Below are 16,149 nucleotides of genomic sequence, written 5' to 3' on the forward strand. Positions count from 1 at the left end.
TTGGGCGTTGGGCACTTCTACGAGTTTTCCGTTTACCTCGGTGTGATAGTGGGTTAATTCACTTTTTAATGAGCGTCTCAATCCGTGCAGCAGAGGCGAATTTTTTCTCCAAAGCTGGATGATTTCCAGCACCCCCCTCGAGTTTTTTTATATCCAGGAAGTCGTAAAGTCGCCTCTCTCAGGCTGGCCTCTTCGACTGCCATGATTGTCATTATCTTCGTCGAGCTGGCTTTGAAGGACATCATCAGGTCTAGATTCACGGCAGGGAAGGGCACCCGTGTCTATACACCGTGACAATTCTTCCAAGAATGCTAGGGTTAGTAGTCTCTGATACAGGTTCCGTGAGCTCGGAACGTTACATAGCGCGTTACTTCTGGCTCCACTCTTAATTATAAAAAGCAATGATGCTTATATTGGTGCCAAATTGGTGGCCATTATGTCTGTCTTTTTTGAGGGCTGGAATTTTTTTTATAAGACGGAAGTGTAATTGTTGAACTCAAACGCTGGATTTGCGCTCGATCTTAACGGGTCCTTTAACACAGCTTTTACTCAGGTCCCAACCTCATCAAGGACGTACTTGATGTGTTTCTTGGTGGAACGCGAACCCACAGAATTAAATACCACCGTGACGTGCGCGTAAATGTTTCGCCATGTCGAGTACTCTTGAGTTACCCATTTTCATAAATTATCAGTGATCAACCTGGCAAGTGAGTCTGCTTACCTGTATCAAAAAATAACGATTGAAGAACATTTGTGACTTGATCGATGGTCATTGTAATATTGAACATTGGATGAAAGTGCGGCTGAGGAGATGACTCCCGGTCTTCTCCCACCATCTTCTGATGATCTCTCCAGGTCCAAGGCCACCCTGGAGATGCATTCACTCTGTTTGGGTGCGCTCCTGAATCCTGAGGCCTGATCTGCAGCAGTTAACAGCTTGTAACAGCTTTAACCAAGCTTTACCATGTTTTGTCCAGATCTTGCAACTCCAAAAAAGGGAATGTGATTCGCATGGTCTGTCACACGCTGCCGATCATTTTCAGGTGCATCTCCGATGGTCACCTGACAAGTTTTCTTGCGACCGTTATTATCATTATGCACCCCCAATGGAGGTCGAATCTTCTTATCCCCCCTTGACATAATTTTACCCCCTGGCTTGAAACTGGCTTTCTACGCCTCATCCGCCGCTATTCATGCATGATGACCACCACCACGACCTGGACACTAGACAACACCATCGGTGCTCTTCAAATAGGCGTTATTTTTGCCATCTTTCTGTTCGGAATCATTACCCTACAAACTTATCTCTACTTTAGACGGTTTTCGGCTTCAGATCCATGGATGTTGAAGGCTTTGGTGGGTTTGATCCGTGTCAGAATTCCTCAGTCTCATAAGTAGGCCATATGCTGCAGGTTGGGGTTGTATGGTGTGTTTTCTTTTGTTGCCATTGTCAATGCAAAATTTAAACGCTTCGCCACCAAGGATCCTGGAGCTTCTACATACAATAGGAATCTGCTACGAACTTTACCACTCAACGATCACGCTCTTCGGCCAACCCCAAAGGTTGTTTAGATTTCCGATCCTTGGTGGCATTACACTTGTTGGAGGATTGATCACACTCATCACGCAGGTACGTGTCAACACTTCTTTCTCGTCCCCCTTTGACCTGACTCTGATCAGTGTTTCTTCTCTTTGCGCGTCTGGCGAGCACTTCCGAACCCCTACAGTTACATTGGCGTTTTCTGCATGGCCATAGCCGTCGCTCACTGGGTGGGCAGCATTGTCCTCTCAGCCAGGCTTTTAATAGCGCCAACAATGGGGGCATTCAAGTGGTACTGGCTCGTGACCTGCTTGCTCGTTGCCTCCGTGGTGGTCGACCTCATCATTACTGTCTCTATGTTGTATTATCTCATTAACCAAAGAAAGAATGCACTGAAGAGGTAAGCTTCTGTATCACCCTTCTTGAACCGTAATCCAGGTTGACTTTACTAGAGTGGCACGGCTGCTCGATCAGCTTGTGGCGTATACTATCAGTAGGATTGTTTCTCGTGATAAACTTATTTCATACATTGAAAGTCATCGATAATAGGGACAGGGGTCCTCACGAGGTAGCGACCACACCATCAGCTCGTCTCCACCAGCCTGACGTTACTCATAGCATCATAGCGCTTGGCGTGGCAATTTGTGTGAGTAAACGTCTTTCTCACTGCCCAAAGCCTTCTCCTGACATTTGTTTCCTCGTAGTTCCAAGTCATGTCGTCCAACCGTATGTGATTGCCGAACACTCTCAAAGACAGATTTTTACTTTGCACGTCTTGCGCCTAATGGTTCTAGTCATTTGGCTTGCGTTGTATACTTTTCTTGCGAAATGTCCGTCGAATCCTTCCATTTTCCTCACAGGTCCTTACTAATATTTCTCGACTCAGTATATTCAAACAGTCTCCTATCAGCGTCCGTCGTCTCAACAGTTGATGGAAACCTTCCTTTTCAACTTAATTTGACGATAGACTCAATGAGCGCCAACATTTGCGCAGGAGGATGGTCCATGGATCCTCTTTCAACTTCAAGACCGAAACTGGAGCCACTAGAGGTCACCGGCCAAGATGTAGGGTAGGTGTGGCTCTTTTAATTTCTGCTTTGGGCTGAACGTAACATCCACAATAAGGTGTCATCCCGTGTCATCGATATAAGGGCGAAAACATCATCAGACTCGTCCTCACAGAACAACAATCAACGATATTTTGCTCGTACGTCAACAACAATAGTCCTCATCGAAATATGATCTAACGGCACAAGCTCCCTCAGAAAATGAGAATCCACATGAAATCGAGGAGATATAACGTATATTTCTATTTTCAGATCTGACTTTTGGATACCTTTGGTATAACGTGAAGTGTAATTAGTATCACGGACAACGTACGCAGTTCATTATTTCAACCAGCATTTTTGATTTTCATTTTAGTAATGTCATGCTATGTAGTGTGGAGGAAGGGACACCTTACCGTATCATTCGTCAGTCGTTTGATCTTCAGTGTCCCGTCCCATTTCCGAGCTTTCCCCCCGATGAGTGGATCCGCAAAATCGGACTCCAAGTTCAGGGCTTCACGGCTCCGCGAAGAAGATGCTGGCATTCCACAAGATCCTTAGAGACCTCACTTGCAGATGAACGGTGCACCCACCAACTACCGTCCCGTGATCCTGGGTCACAACTGATCGTTTTGGGGCAGTCAGCCAGACTCATTGCACCAAGCTATCTAACCCCCGATGAACTTATTGTTCTCAACGCTTGCATCCGATCAACATAGTCAATTGACGGATACAAACCTGGGATGCCAATGATGTCGGTATCTTTGTTTCTTCGCGGAAACTTCCGTCTTCTTGTTCTCCGAGAAGAACAAGATGTTGCCTTCATTGTGTAGGCGATATCGTGACTAAGTCGGCGCCTGACTCTGCATCTGGACCCACCGAGAAGTACAGCCGAGTCCACCGATTGATACATTCGAAGGTCGGCAGCCACCTCATATACGCAAAACGGCGCACCGATGTCGCGACGCACCACGACTGTTGCATATATTGGGAAGATGGGACTGAACAGGTATGCCCTTAGCAACGCTGTGTCTTGTACTTGAACAATCTTGCACCAAATTCCTTTTGTTCCTGAAAGCGGTAAGTTGTAACTTGTGGGTCCATATTTTGATCTCCATATCGGTTTCATGCTTACTCGGCGAGACGCTAGTTGGTATACACAAACGATGAATACTTAAAGGTTAAGTACCTGAGCAACAACGTCAACCCACACCCCCGGACCTTTCTTCCGTGACTATCATTGATATCATGGCGCAACTCCGTCAAACTGTGCACGAATTCGCACCACCATCATGTAGCGAGACAGTATTCGATCTTAGCTACACTCTTACATCATTGGGTCGGCGCCACAATGTGCAGAGCATGGAGGAGGATAACGAGCCCCTCCGGGACCCTGGAGTAACCTGTTTTGATAGAGTGAGTGAATTGCATCTCCATACCGCTTATGGGGTCGAATTTAGTTCTCCGTTCCGTTGTTTAGATTAAAGGCCCCATCGAGGATCTTCGTCAACTCTCTTACAAGATGGAGAGCCTCCCAGACATTAGGACGACATTTCAGGATTTTGATTCACTCGGCGACCTCACCATGCAATCGCAACACTTCCTACATCAGAAATACGAGGATATCAATGTAATTTCTCAGGTTTCTATCTACCAGATTTGCTTAGCTGACGAACGGATTATCAGTTCTCTTCCCCCGACATCTTCAACCGACTCTTTCCCGTCTACCTCCCCATATCACGCACCTGCTCTCCTCAACACGAAACTGTTCCCCCTCACCAGCGCTCTTCATACTCAGAACTATCCGCGAACGTCGCGTTTCTAAATGGTCTTGAAAAAGACAGAATCCCTACTCCATCACGCCCAACGGAACCTCAACAAAGTAGTTCACGTTCCGCATCTCCCGGAACACCAAAGATTTCTCTACCACGGCTAAAACACAAGCAGGCGTTTCCTACCGGTGTAAAGCGCGCTCCGAAAGGAAAAAGTGAGCCTCAAAAAAAGCAACAGATGGCTTGCTTCTTTTGCAGGGACCGTAAGATTTCGTGTGGGGGGCCAGTTTCTGAGGATGGTGATGATAAGACGTGCAAGTAAGTATATATTCTCCTCTCAAATGAAATCATATTGACTGTATTGATTCTGCCAGACAATGTAAGACTCGGGGGAAGACGTGTCAATATGCAGCTGAGTCTCGCCGTGGTCAGCATCGACGGATCAAACGCCCCAAATTAACTGGGGACCTAGAGGATTGATTTCTGCGAGTTGCAATTCGTATTATTCTGGAGGCCGCCCTGACGCATCGATGATTACATTTTATCGATGTTTGTATTTTACCTTTCTACTTATATTACTTTTGACACGCTCCGTAACAGCGATTGAGCGCCTGTATTTGCTATGCATGTTGCGATGACTTATATAGAACCCGTCCTCGCTTATTTTCTGAACGGCATCAACGCCATCTCTCAACTTTGGAGCTACTGCGGTGGTCATGTAAAAAAATACTGACTAAGAGACTATGCTGATGAGTGCTATCTATGCGCTTTAAATACAGCTCAGCAAGACCACATCCCACTAGAAACGCCGGTACAAGTCGCGCAGGTGGCGACGAACGACTATCTTGCAACGGGTCCAAACTCAATGGTGCCTTTGGCTGGCTTTCATGTCGTACTAAGACCGGCTAGGTTATCACTCTATTTTTCCCAACCCTGTCCACTCAATTCCTAGGCCTAGGACTAGTACTTCTTGAAGTTCTAGTAATTTGCAAAGGTAGCCGCTCTTGATGGATATCATTTTCCTGATGCTCATCGGCAGGGCGCTGACGTTGAAACAAATGAGCGATGCCGAATATCGAGCCCGGCTTGATACCTGCTCCTAATGAAACTTTGCTCGCTACAAACAGAGATTCAACACCCACCGAATAAAATCAGTACTAAGCGAGTCCCGAAGATGATCCCAAATGCCCCATTTAAGAAGGTCCAGAATCCGCCTACAGATGCTAAGCCGCTCCAGACGGATTTGTCTCTATAATCTTGGTGTAGTTCCCAATCCGAATGATCGTTTTGACCGAAGATTCTCAATGTGCCCGTGTCTGGGCTTCGGGGTATAAGGGAGGAAGGATCGTAAAAAAGTGGGGAAAGGCCCGTGACAAGGAATGATGTCGAAGACTGTAGCAAGCATTAGTTATAATTCACCAAGGAAGAGTCATTGAAGTTTTACTCACACTGAAGATCCCCCAAGACGCTAACGGTGGCTTGACAAAACGCCTTTTAAATTCACGAGAGATATTCCCAGCAAGGTTAAGACCGGGGAACATGGGGGTTGGTATTGTGTTGGCGACAACGTCATTTGTGTTATTTGTCAAACCCACCAGAATCGATACGGTGCGCATTCTGGCGTCGACCAATGAGTCGTCGAACATGCCTAGAGTTGTGAAGTTTATGGTGACGAGTAAATCAGGGGATACGTCCGGCGAGGGGGCTGACATTATTTCCTGAGCTACACACCTCGTGAGATAGCTTCAGGAATATGGCCAGGTAAATTACCATTCAATCCCACCCGGCGGCTCGGACAAAATATGGTGATGGCTTGGATGTACGGATCGGACTGTACATTCTGCGATTTACCCCCGACCGTTAAGTTGCCTGGCAGGGGAACGCAGTCAGGCTTGTAGTCGCCTAGTGGATATTACGGATCAGGCACTATTATATATTCAGTGGGCGTACTCGAATTGTCCCAGAGAGGGATAACACTGATAGCACTCTTGAAGACATCGGGTCGGCTAGCAATGGGTAAGCGCATGTCAATGAACTAATAGCCTAAGTTACGTCGCGTTTAGCTGGATCTTTATACCACTACTCACCGCCACGATACTCCAAACAGGAAGTTCCATATTGAAGTCATACAATATGTCTGGGGCGCGATAATCCTTGGTTGGCACCAGTCCGGTTTCGTGGATGGGATCTATAATTATCAAGAATGCTGAAAATGCAAGAACCGTGAATAGGAAAGAAATGGCGAGAACGCCCCGCAGGACTCTGACAAATTTTGCTTCTCCCCTTAACCACAATGATGTTAATTGGTCTGTACAGTAGATCAAGTCCTCACCTAAAGGCAGACTTCCAGATATTTCTTCCAAACAAAACTTGATGACGTGACGACTCGCTTGGTGGAGATTCGCAGCCGGAAAATAGATTAAATGGCTCCAGGAGTTTCCTTCCCCCAGAGCGGAGTATGCATGCAACTCGAAACACCAATGTCAGACACAGTCCCGCCATGAGAGCGTATAAAGTGACTGCCAAAATTACGGCAGTGTCAGTCGACGACCGACCCACAACAAGCTTTGAAAGACCAAGATAAAACCATGCTAGGCATTGTTTTGTGAGCGACACAATAAAAATGAAGTTTATGGACAGTTACCAGATATTTCAAGTGAGACCAGAATCAGGTCAAACAACTCTGGAAAATATCTCCAAGCAATGACCCTGTATGACATTGAGGCGGATGATTCAAGAAAAGAGATAGCGTGCTCACGTTGTCATGTGATGGATCGTGATTTCGCAAGCAACAAGTAACCAGACGAACGTGATGTTTGGAAGACCATTCAGGCACGCTACAGAGATTGCTGGTATGGATATGATTGAGCACACGAGCACATATCGCAGGAGGTAGCTCCTCAAAGTAGAGTTAGAAAACATCAGTGTGAAAGAAACAAGGGGAGGGTTGGGGATGAGAGAAAAGGCTCACCCGTGACTTTTATACGTGAAGGGGTGAGGGCAAATCGAATGCATTCCAGCTCAGGCCCACGTCACAATGACAACAGGTGTACCTGGAAGCCGTGTAGACATGTTATCGTAAATGTTCAAAATTGCAGTCTAACCATTATACTGAAAGCGCTTCTTGATTTGAGGTTTGAGGTTGAGATTTGCGCAGTGAGCACATACGGCACCGCTTGTTCAGTGGGGAGGATTTTCTTGAAGCCTGAAGCCTGAAGCCCCTTGCCGATCGCGACACAATTCTGGTTGCGGTTGAACGCTGGTTTGACATCTGTCGCAGACTTGTTGTGTAAAACTTGGCCGCAGGGGTTCTTTCTGGGCGTTTTGAAAAGCCAAGCCCCGAGTCTAGATCTGGTCAACCTTATCATCGTGTCGAAATCTTTGCGACCCTGACCTGCATTCAAAACATATCAGGACCTATCAAGACCTGTCCTTTATGCATTTTGGTGCAACTGTCAGTCCGATGAACCCATCAGGATGGCTGTAATCCTCCGCAACACACTGTAATGAGAAGGCTGGATGAAAGACAGATCCACGCGATGTCAGAGCGTACCGCACACTGCACAGTATAAGTCAGAGTTGCCCATTGATGATCACCTATTCCGCTTCGTTCCCAATCAGTATGTGTGCTGTCGAGTCAGCCGTCTGCGTCATCATTGATTAATATTGGGGATGCGTTTGCATTTCTCTAAGTGAGTTGGAGGACGGTGATGTTTGTCTTTGTTTGCATGGTCGATTCACACAAAAATCATCCTCAAGCGAGGTGACCAGAGGTTGGAAGATACATGCGAGTCGCTCAACTGTTTCTCTCGATACTCGCCTCCTCTAATCTTGCACCTTTCTGTTGTTTGACCATCCTTTAATCAACGCCAGTATTATCCCTGGGTTCTTCGTCAGAAGATGATTCTGCTGGCGCCGCAGGTCTGCCCCAAAACCGGCCAAGTAGATTCATGATAACCCTTGGTATCGGCTTGAACAAGTCGGTAACGTTTAATTCCAGTTCATGGACCAATCATAATGAAAGAAACGCACCGAGATGTCCTCCTCCTCCTCCTCCTCCTCCTCTTCTTCTTCCTCCACCACTTCTTCCTCTTCACTCTCAAACACTTCGTCCTCCTCTTGAGGAAGACCAGCAGCGCCCCCAACACGCACAGGGACCATGCCGGGGACTTCGTTCAGGTCGAGAATATCCAAACCACCCGGCATAACACCCGCATTCTGGGCATCCCCGCCACCCATCATCTCCATCATCATCATATCCTCTACAACGTCTTCCGGGAGTTGCCCTATCGCTTGAACAAATTGAAGTATACCGCCAGGAAAGCGCTCTGCAAAATTTGGATTCGCATTGAATAAAGCCTTTCCGTTGTCGTCGGAATCAAGTAAAATTTCAGAGGCCATGGATTTCAACGTACCTCAAGTTGTTGTCTGGCAGCCGCGTCGGGGATCATCTGCGCAAGCCTCCGCTCATCAAGAGCACGCTCCCTACGCGTTCTCATCCTCAACGAAAACAGATCATCAACTCCGTCGAAGAACCGTTCGTCGTACCGAGTTGTCGCAGTTGGTGGCGGTAGGGGATCGCACGACAAAGATTTAACTTCTTGGACCTGTCGCGGGATGAAAGCAAACAGACGCCGGTTAGTAGGTTCGAGGACTACAATGTGTCGATACACGGAGAAGCGAAGATTTTCGTTTTGATAGAGGGATAAAAAGTCTTTCCGCCTTTCTGTGACAGGCAAAGATGACGGAAGAGCAGAGAAGCTGTCAGAAACGGTTTCTATGAACCAGGCGGTGTGCTCCTTCCAGGCTGCGCCGGAGCGTTGAACGTAGAGGTGAGAAAGAAGGTGTAGTATAGCCACAGGGTCTGAGAGCGAACTTACATATGGAGATGAGCACGGACACAGGAAGATATAAAGATACGCACTTGGAGTCAGTCTGTATTCTGGAATCAGGGTGCGCTCTGATCGAGGCAGAAAGTGAACCATCAATTTTATCAGCAAGGAGCGGAACGATTGAGGGGAAGTCCTTGATTGCTTCTTTCAAGGCATCAGTGCTGGGTTGGTGATCCTGTGTGCGAAATGAATTCAAAATGTATTCGAACCTCAGGTTAGAAAGGATTACGCGTACCTTAGACTTCTTCGCAACCTCTTCAGACCGCAATGCTAAAGCCCTTGCGTATGACCATCCAGGCAAGAGGCTTGGATCCATGCGACCACCAATCTCGCCCGAACGCTCTTTCCGCCTATCAGCAAATACGTCGAAGACGTCGATGAGCCATTGATACATCCCAGATTTGATGGCAAGAAAGTCAAGATGCAACAGAGATCCATGGGGATCAGTCCATGGATCCAGCGAAAATAAAAGCCGCGCAAATTCGAATGAGGTCCGTACACAGCCTCTGCGTTGAAGATCCCTAGTTTTGTGATGAAGGACGTGCATAAACACGAATATAAGACAGCGTACGCGATTTGTCTATGAACCGCCAAGAAAAATGGACGATTTTCAACGTGATCAAAGTCTAGCCGGTTGAGACCAGTGGTGAAATTGAAAGCGCCAATGAATGATCGCTCGTAGGTGAAAAGAGCCCGGTCTACAAAATCGAACGCTTGGGCGTGCTCTAAAAAGCCGATGTTAGCGGGGTACAGAGAGCGACGAAAACGAGCTCCAACCATCTCGGTGACGATATACTTCTGACACCTGAAGTAGAGTGTCGGCATGCCAGGGCGATTTTCCCAGTAGATCCCAAAATCCTTGCGGGTCTAATGATAACGTCAGGTAGGGAACTTGTGAGTTGAATAAGTGATTACCTCCAGAGAGAACCGTTTGCATGAATGCCTTGGTCATACTTTTATACTTTTTGCTATATTCTACCGCCCACCAAGTCTCTTCAATTGGTGCCCATCCATTACGTTTTACCTTAGCCGCGACCTCCTCCTCTGAAAGAATCCGTATGGATAACCCCTCTCGTTGTTTAGCGGCCCACCAAGTGGGCTGAGGACGCGTGAGGTGCGATCGCACAGCAGCACCTTGCCTTCGAGAAGGTCCTGTAGATCCTGAGCTGCTCTTATTCGCCTGAACAACACGGGCTCCGAAAATTTTCTTCAACTCCGCTTCGCTGTCGAGATGTTGAAGCGATACAACGAGCAGGTCAGCCAGAGACCGGCGCCCGGCAGAAGCATGAGAAATCTTTTGTGAAGCGGGATATCTGTGCTGATGGTCATCGCGGGGCAAACTACTCAGGGATAGTCGCTCACTTGATCGAAAGTTCTGCAAGGGCTTGATCCAGCTCATCGTTCGCAGCCTTCTTCTCCTTCGCCTTGGCTTTCTTCAGCGCTTTCTTTTCATTCTTAACTGGCGGGGCGGTGGTGCTCGGGCGAGATGGCTTGACAGGCGCCACCTTTTCTGGCTCTTTGGAAGAAATTTCGACGGGCTTTTTCTTCTTCTTCTTGGACTACTTGACATACCGTCAGAAGTTACCCCGAATCAGCAAATGAGATCCGCCCACACCTTCCGAGACTTGACCCTCTGTTCTCCCTCCATCTCACTGTCGTCATTGTCATCTTGAGTAAGAAGCTATTTCAACTCAGATCATACATTACGAAGGTGTGAGTGTCCAGAAATTTACCGTCGAAAACCCACCGCGGCCTTGTCTCGGCGTATCATCCTCGCCGCTTGACACCTCTGTAGTCTTTGAAGATGATACAAGGCCTTCTAGCTCCCCTAGTTCCCTCTGTTGGCGCTTGTTGAGGCGCGGTGGCATTGGTTCTGAAGATGTGGAAGATAATGTGCGTTGTGCAAGATGGTTAGGTGATAGGGAAACTCCTAATCTAAGGTTAGGTCTTGAGTGGAGGTTTACATGTACAAACACAGCCACTCAAGGCATTCGGACGTCCGATTCCAACTGGACTCCTACTGGACTCCAACTGGACTCCAGCTGATTCCAGTCCACCAGGGCGTTTTTTTATGCCTGAACGCTCTCTTCTCGCAAGAACCACCGGAAATTTGCTGCTGTGTTCCACAAAAAAAGGAGACCTTTTCAACTCCGGGTCTCCGAGTCGGTCAAATTTCAAGCACTTTTTTCTCGGCGTAAGCTGAAACGACGGCACCCGCGGGTCTTAGGCGGTACTCCACTAACTGGTACTAAACTTTCAGGAAAAATGATGCACCATATTTCTGTTGGGCTGCCCGCCCCTAGGGAATGTGGGACAGTGTCAGTTGGGGTCGCCGCTCGCGGGGCCGACGACGGCAGTATAATTGTATACGGACCCCACCTGATTTTCCAGTGTTGCTCCCATTGGTCTGCACCAATTCCGGTTCCAATTGCCCCTCGCTTGGCAGAGCTTCTTTCTCCCAGCTTACATCCCTGATATTTGAGCCTCTTTAAGCCAGCCAGATGGAGGCTGTCACCATCGACACCACCCAGGATGGAAAATACGCCCAAGCAAATGCCGCAGGATATGGATGTCAAACGTCCAGCATCCATAATCCGTCGTCTGTCCTCATGCGAGGAGAAGGTCGGACACAATTTCGACGAAATTGCTAGTGTCTCCGACGTTGCGGAAGTCTTCGCGGATGGACCACGAACGATCGATTTTGGGGCGGACGGAAAAGAGAGACCCATTGGTGTGCACTCACTTCCCTCACTCTCAAAACTTCTAACCGATTTTTAATGGTAGATACTGACATTGACTATGCAACCCGGCTCATTTCTGTCTGACGACCCAACCTACCTATCTGGACCTTTAGGATGTGGTTCTTGTCTATCGGCCTCTCTTGTTTCGGCGCTGTACTGGGCCAGATCTTTGTGAGCCATTCCTGCATGCTGGACTTGGATGAATATTCATGTTTTTCGACAGTATTTTCGCCCGCAGCCAGTTTCAGTCAGTCAGCCCTTCCTCCAGGTAGGCTTTTTTGTCTGAGGAGTCAATACATATATTTCATTCGTTTGAGATCGTTTCGTATGTTATGGGCAAGGTATGGATTCATATTCGGAGGCTCGGACGATACCAAAGTCTTTTCAGGCATTGGAAGAGATTATTCCTGGACCTGGGAAGAATGCCCTATTCAAGACATCTGATACTCGCTTTTGGAGGTAGGAAAACTAGACTCTTATCCGAATCAGTGGGTGACACCTCTCCATTTAGATTCATGAATCCAGGCCATTTCAGTGAGATCCCTACCACTAGACCGCATTCCCTTCCTGACCCGAATCTCAAGACATCAAAGAGCATGTCGCAATTACCATCATGGCTTCGACGGCATCGTCGTCCGCTCTTGCTATTAGCATCTTTGCGGCGCAAGACCTTTACTACGACGTCCGGCCTAACGTAGCGGTTGGTATCTTCAGGTTAGTTTATATTGTCACGCTCCGAAGACGTCAATGTAATACCTTTCTTGAAGTTTGATCGGCTCTCAACTAATTGGTTACAGTGCCGCTGGTGAGTTTCTGCTCTGAATCACGTTGCGCCTTCGACTGCATGACATTCTCCACATTCTCCCACAGGCATCATGAGATCCTTCCTCGTATATCCAACTTTTGCAGTTTACCCTCAGCTTATGCCGATGACACAACTTTTCGACGTGCTTCACAGAGGCAAAGAGACAGTTATGCAGAAGAAGAGGTTAAAGTTCTTCTGGCTAATATTTGTTGCAATCTTTGTCTGGGAATGGTTCCCTGTAAGCCTCCTTGTATCCACAAGGCTCTGACGCTAAAATACACTCTCAGGAGTATATTGCTCCGTTTGTTTCGATCTTGATCTGGAATATACTCTTTTTTGAGACGACTTGATAGCACGCTCACTGGTATTAGTATTTTCTGTCTAGCGAATCAAAGGAGCGCATGGTTTACTCGAGTCTTTGGTGCGCTGTATTTAAGATCCCATGTTGTTGCAAAGCTGACACAATTTCATTAGGTGGTGCGGCTGGAAATGAAGGTCTGGGTGCATTTTCAATTTGTCTTGACTGGGCGTATGTCGGATCAGGTGGAGGACCAATCGGAGCCTTGTTCACGCCCTTGTCTACGCAGTTGTCTCTGTACGCCGGCAGTGCAGTCTGCATGTAAGAACATTTTCATTCTTTTCCGCATCAGATCCTCTTCTTATAACATAACAGGATCGCATTCTGCGCCTGTTATGCAATGAATACTTGGAAGGCACAGAACTTTCCATTCTTGTCGCAATTACTATACTTCGAGAATGGTAAGTTTTTCTATCGTATTCTTTCTAGCCCATCCGACAGGAATAAACAGGAACGGAATATGATCAACTTTCTATACTGAACCCCGATTTTACGCTAAATGAAGGAAAGCTGGCGATACAGGTAAGAAATCCTCCTATTGATGGTAGAACAAATGTCGACCTCATGTTGACAGGGTCTTCCGTGGTACGCTGCATCTCAGTTATTGTTCAAGGTCAGTCGTACCATGTACATAGGAGGTACGTCAACCCTGCCCCCAACATCCCAAAATTGACCGCTTTTACCTGAAAACAGCTGCTGTCATGCACTTTTTCCTCTGGAACTACAAAACAATTTTAAACATCGTTTTGGACTTCCGAGTACGTAGCGTAACAATCTTTTTCATCACTAAAGGTTGCTGACACCTATCAGAACGGCAAGTGTAATGATCCGCACTACCAGAAGATGAAGGTGAGTCTTCATTCTCTCACCCGACGCCCACCGATTTGATCCAAATCGCAGGTTTACAAAGACGTTTCTAATTGGTGGTATCTCGCAATTTTTGTCGGTACCACAGCCATGGCAATGGCGACCATTTACACATCCGGATCTGGCCTCCCCTGGTGGGGTCTGTTTGTCGCACTCGTTTTTGCGTGGATCTTTATTCCAATCATCGGCCATGTACTTTTCATTCTATTTTTTTTGCCCTCAATCATTGAAGACGCTTTTGTGATTGTAGCTGTACGCGACAGTGGGATACGCACCAAACATTGAAATTTTGGTTCAGGTATGTCGGAATTTCCCTATAATTTGAAGTCTTGAGGTTGAATCGACGTCATCAGATGCTTGGCGGAGCGCTTATTCCTGGAAAGCCAGTCGCCAATATGTATTTCACGTTGTACGGGTATAATCCCATCGTTCAGTCCCTGAGCTTACTGCGCGATCTCAAGCTGGTCGGTTTGTTTCTTCTTCGTCTTGGCTTTCTACATATATCTCCTTCGGTTCTAGGGCCAGTATACCAAGCTACCTCCCAAGGTCACGTTTTGCGTACAAACCATTGGAACGATTATAGTAAGGCACTAGTTCTCGAAAACTGAACGGACAGCCATAATGAACTTTTTTTACAGGGCGCTCTTCTGAACTTCGTTATTATGAAGGTAAAAGTCCATTGCTCATTGGTGTTCACTATGTCACAATTCTTACCCACGTATCTTTAGACAGTCCTCAACTCTCAAAGAGAAGTCTTGCGCGAAGTGCAAGGAACAAATGTTTGGTCCGGCCAACAGGTTAGATAATGATAATCTTCTGCGAAGTTGTTTCCGTTTTTGACGCCAATGCAAGGTCCAGTCGTATAATAGCGCAGCCATTGCTTGGGGTGCTCTGGCTAAGCCTCTGTACGCTACCGGAACACGCTATGGCGTAAGTGCTTGACCCCTCATGACGATTAGCTATAAAAAAAATTGCAGTTCGTTCCATATATGTTGATTGCGGGTCTCGGATTTCCCATTCCCTTTTGGCTTCTTCATCGCAAGTACCCCAAATTCGGCTTGAATTTCGTGTTCACTCCAGTTCTTGTTGGTAAAGAGAGTCACTGTATCATTTTTGATTCCCATTCACGTCGTCCTCGTCAGCCGAGCTGGGTGTGTTCAGTGCTGGGATCAACTCGAGTCTCTTCACGATGTTTTTGCTCACGATATATTCGCAATATTACATTAGAAAGTATGTCTCAACGATCTTTACCCGGCGACCACTCACTGTGCAAATCTTATCTTCAGATATCACGCGACATGGTTCCGTAAATACAAGTACGCGTGGTCATTGCTTTAAATCACTTATTAACTAAAGGCATACACAGCTTTCTTTTGAGTGCCGCGCTTGATGGAGGAACTGCGGTTCGCCTCTAGTTCTATATCATGTTCTTTATGTCGAATTATTTTCACAGGTAATGATTTTTGTGTACACTTTCGCCGTTGGTGGGGGTAGCGGGAAAGTTGTACCCTTTCCGACGTGGACTTTGGTTAGTCTTTCCATATAGCTAAATACCTCTTCCTCAACCGCTTCGAATAGAATCCCACGGGAAATCCAGATTATTGCAAACGCCTTACTTAGCCCAGGTGCTTGTTGTATGTTGGGAATAGATGCGAATATCATTTTTTCTGGTTCTTGTTCCTCGGCGGTCTTTTTCAACGTGGTTCCACAATCTGGTCTAAAACTTCTCTAGGATTCCAATTGCTGGCTATGTACTTGCCATATCCACTGTCGCACTCCTTCAGACCCATCCACTCGTTCCATTCAACTTTATTCTGTCGTTACAAGTCCTTCCAAATTATAAGATATTAACTATTGTGAATTTACAAGGAATTTGGATGTTCGCTGGCCTTCAAAAAATAGCTGGTTTTGGTTGTGATCAAGTCAGGTTCAAGTTGTGTCCATTGATCGCAAACGGTTGTAGAGATATCGATTAATTCCGTGTCCAAGGAGACTACTCCGGTGAAGTAACAAAAAGTAAAGTGGTGCATGTATGATAGGATCAAGGGGGAAAAAGGTCCGATGAAAAGGATATGTTACAGATGAACGGGTAGGCCTGAGTGTGGAAAATCCCATAAAACCCGCAATA

At 46.9% G+C, this 16,149-nt stretch overlaps 5 protein-coding genes across 5 annotated transcripts; 3 read left to right on the plus strand and 2 right to left on the minus strand.

Moving 5' to 3' along the window:
• Positions 1–1,197: 1,197 nt before the first annotated feature.
• Positions 1,198–2,690, plus strand: LACBIDRAFT_310909 (uncharacterized protein; the record flags this gene model as incomplete). The annotated part of the gene is made up of 10 exons (XM_001887809.1): positions 1,198–1,356; positions 1,413–1,426; positions 1,483–1,630; positions 1,681–1,940; positions 1,993–2,033; positions 2,077–2,108; positions 2,159–2,186; positions 2,245–2,370; positions 2,427–2,610; positions 2,666–2,690. The coding sequence occupies 10 exons, from the start codon at positions 1,198–1,200 to the stop codon at positions 2,688–2,690; spliced, it is 1,017 nt and encodes a 338-aa protein (XP_001887844.1).
• Positions 2,691–4,108: 1,418 nt separating this feature from the next.
• LACBIDRAFT_310910 (uncharacterized protein) lies at positions 4,109–4,838 on the plus strand (the record flags this gene model as incomplete). Its single annotated transcript, XM_001887810.1, has 3 exons — positions 4,109–4,216; positions 4,273–4,676; positions 4,733–4,838. 3 exons carry the CDS (start codon positions 4,109–4,111, stop codon positions 4,836–4,838), a joined length of 618 nt encoding a protein of 205 aa, XP_001887845.1.
• Positions 4,839–5,299: 461 nt separating this feature from the next.
• LACBIDRAFT_333248 (uncharacterized protein) lies at positions 5,300–6,957 on the minus strand (the record flags this gene model as incomplete). Its single annotated transcript, XM_001887872.1, has 7 exons — positions 5,300–5,475; positions 5,501–5,750; positions 5,807–6,006; positions 6,090–6,260; positions 6,309–6,393; positions 6,446–6,666; positions 6,918–6,957. The coding sequence occupies 7 exons, from the start codon at positions 6,955–6,957 to the stop codon at positions 5,300–5,302; spliced, it is 1,143 nt and encodes a 380-aa protein (XP_001887907.1).
• Positions 6,958–8,217: 1,260 nt separating this feature from the next.
• LACBIDRAFT_310912 (uncharacterized protein) lies at positions 8,218–11,118 on the minus strand (the record flags this gene model as incomplete). The annotated part of the gene is made up of 11 exons (XM_001887873.1): positions 8,218–8,328; positions 8,391–8,717; positions 8,774–9,233; positions 9,283–9,425; positions 9,486–9,771; positions 9,822–9,975; positions 10,028–10,117; positions 10,166–10,563; positions 10,613–10,809; positions 10,866–10,931; positions 10,984–11,118. 11 exons carry the CDS (start codon positions 11,116–11,118, stop codon positions 8,218–8,220), a joined length of 2,367 nt encoding a protein of 788 aa, XP_001887908.1.
• Positions 11,119–12,105: 987 nt separating this feature from the next.
• LACBIDRAFT_310913 (oligopeptide transporter) lies at positions 12,106–15,641 on the plus strand (the record flags this gene model as incomplete). The annotated part of the gene is made up of 28 exons (XM_001887811.1): positions 12,106–12,162; positions 12,215–12,259; positions 12,380–12,450; positions 12,503–12,525; positions 12,576–12,705; positions 12,759–12,796; positions 12,862–13,034; positions 13,084–13,097; positions 13,150–13,217; positions 13,271–13,415; positions 13,470–13,555; positions 13,606–13,676; positions 13,729–13,792; positions 13,848–13,912; positions 13,965–14,003; positions 14,055–14,213; positions 14,272–14,319; positions 14,375–14,485; positions 14,541–14,603; positions 14,660–14,689; positions 14,750–14,818; positions 14,874–14,951; positions 14,999–15,110; positions 15,164–15,251; positions 15,308–15,337; positions 15,388–15,424; positions 15,475–15,549; positions 15,600–15,641. The coding sequence occupies 28 exons, from the start codon at positions 12,106–12,108 to the stop codon at positions 15,639–15,641; spliced, it is 2,031 nt and encodes a 676-aa protein (XP_001887846.1).
• Between the last annotated feature and the right edge of the window lie 508 nt (positions 15,642–16,149).

This window comes from Laccaria bicolor, genomic scaffold (assembly GCF_000143565.1).
Source record: "Laccaria bicolor S238N-H82 LACBIscaffold_48 genomic scaffold, whole genome shotgun sequence".
NCBI lineage: Eukaryota > Fungi > Basidiomycota > Agaricomycetes > Agaricales > Hydnangiaceae > Laccaria > Laccaria bicolor.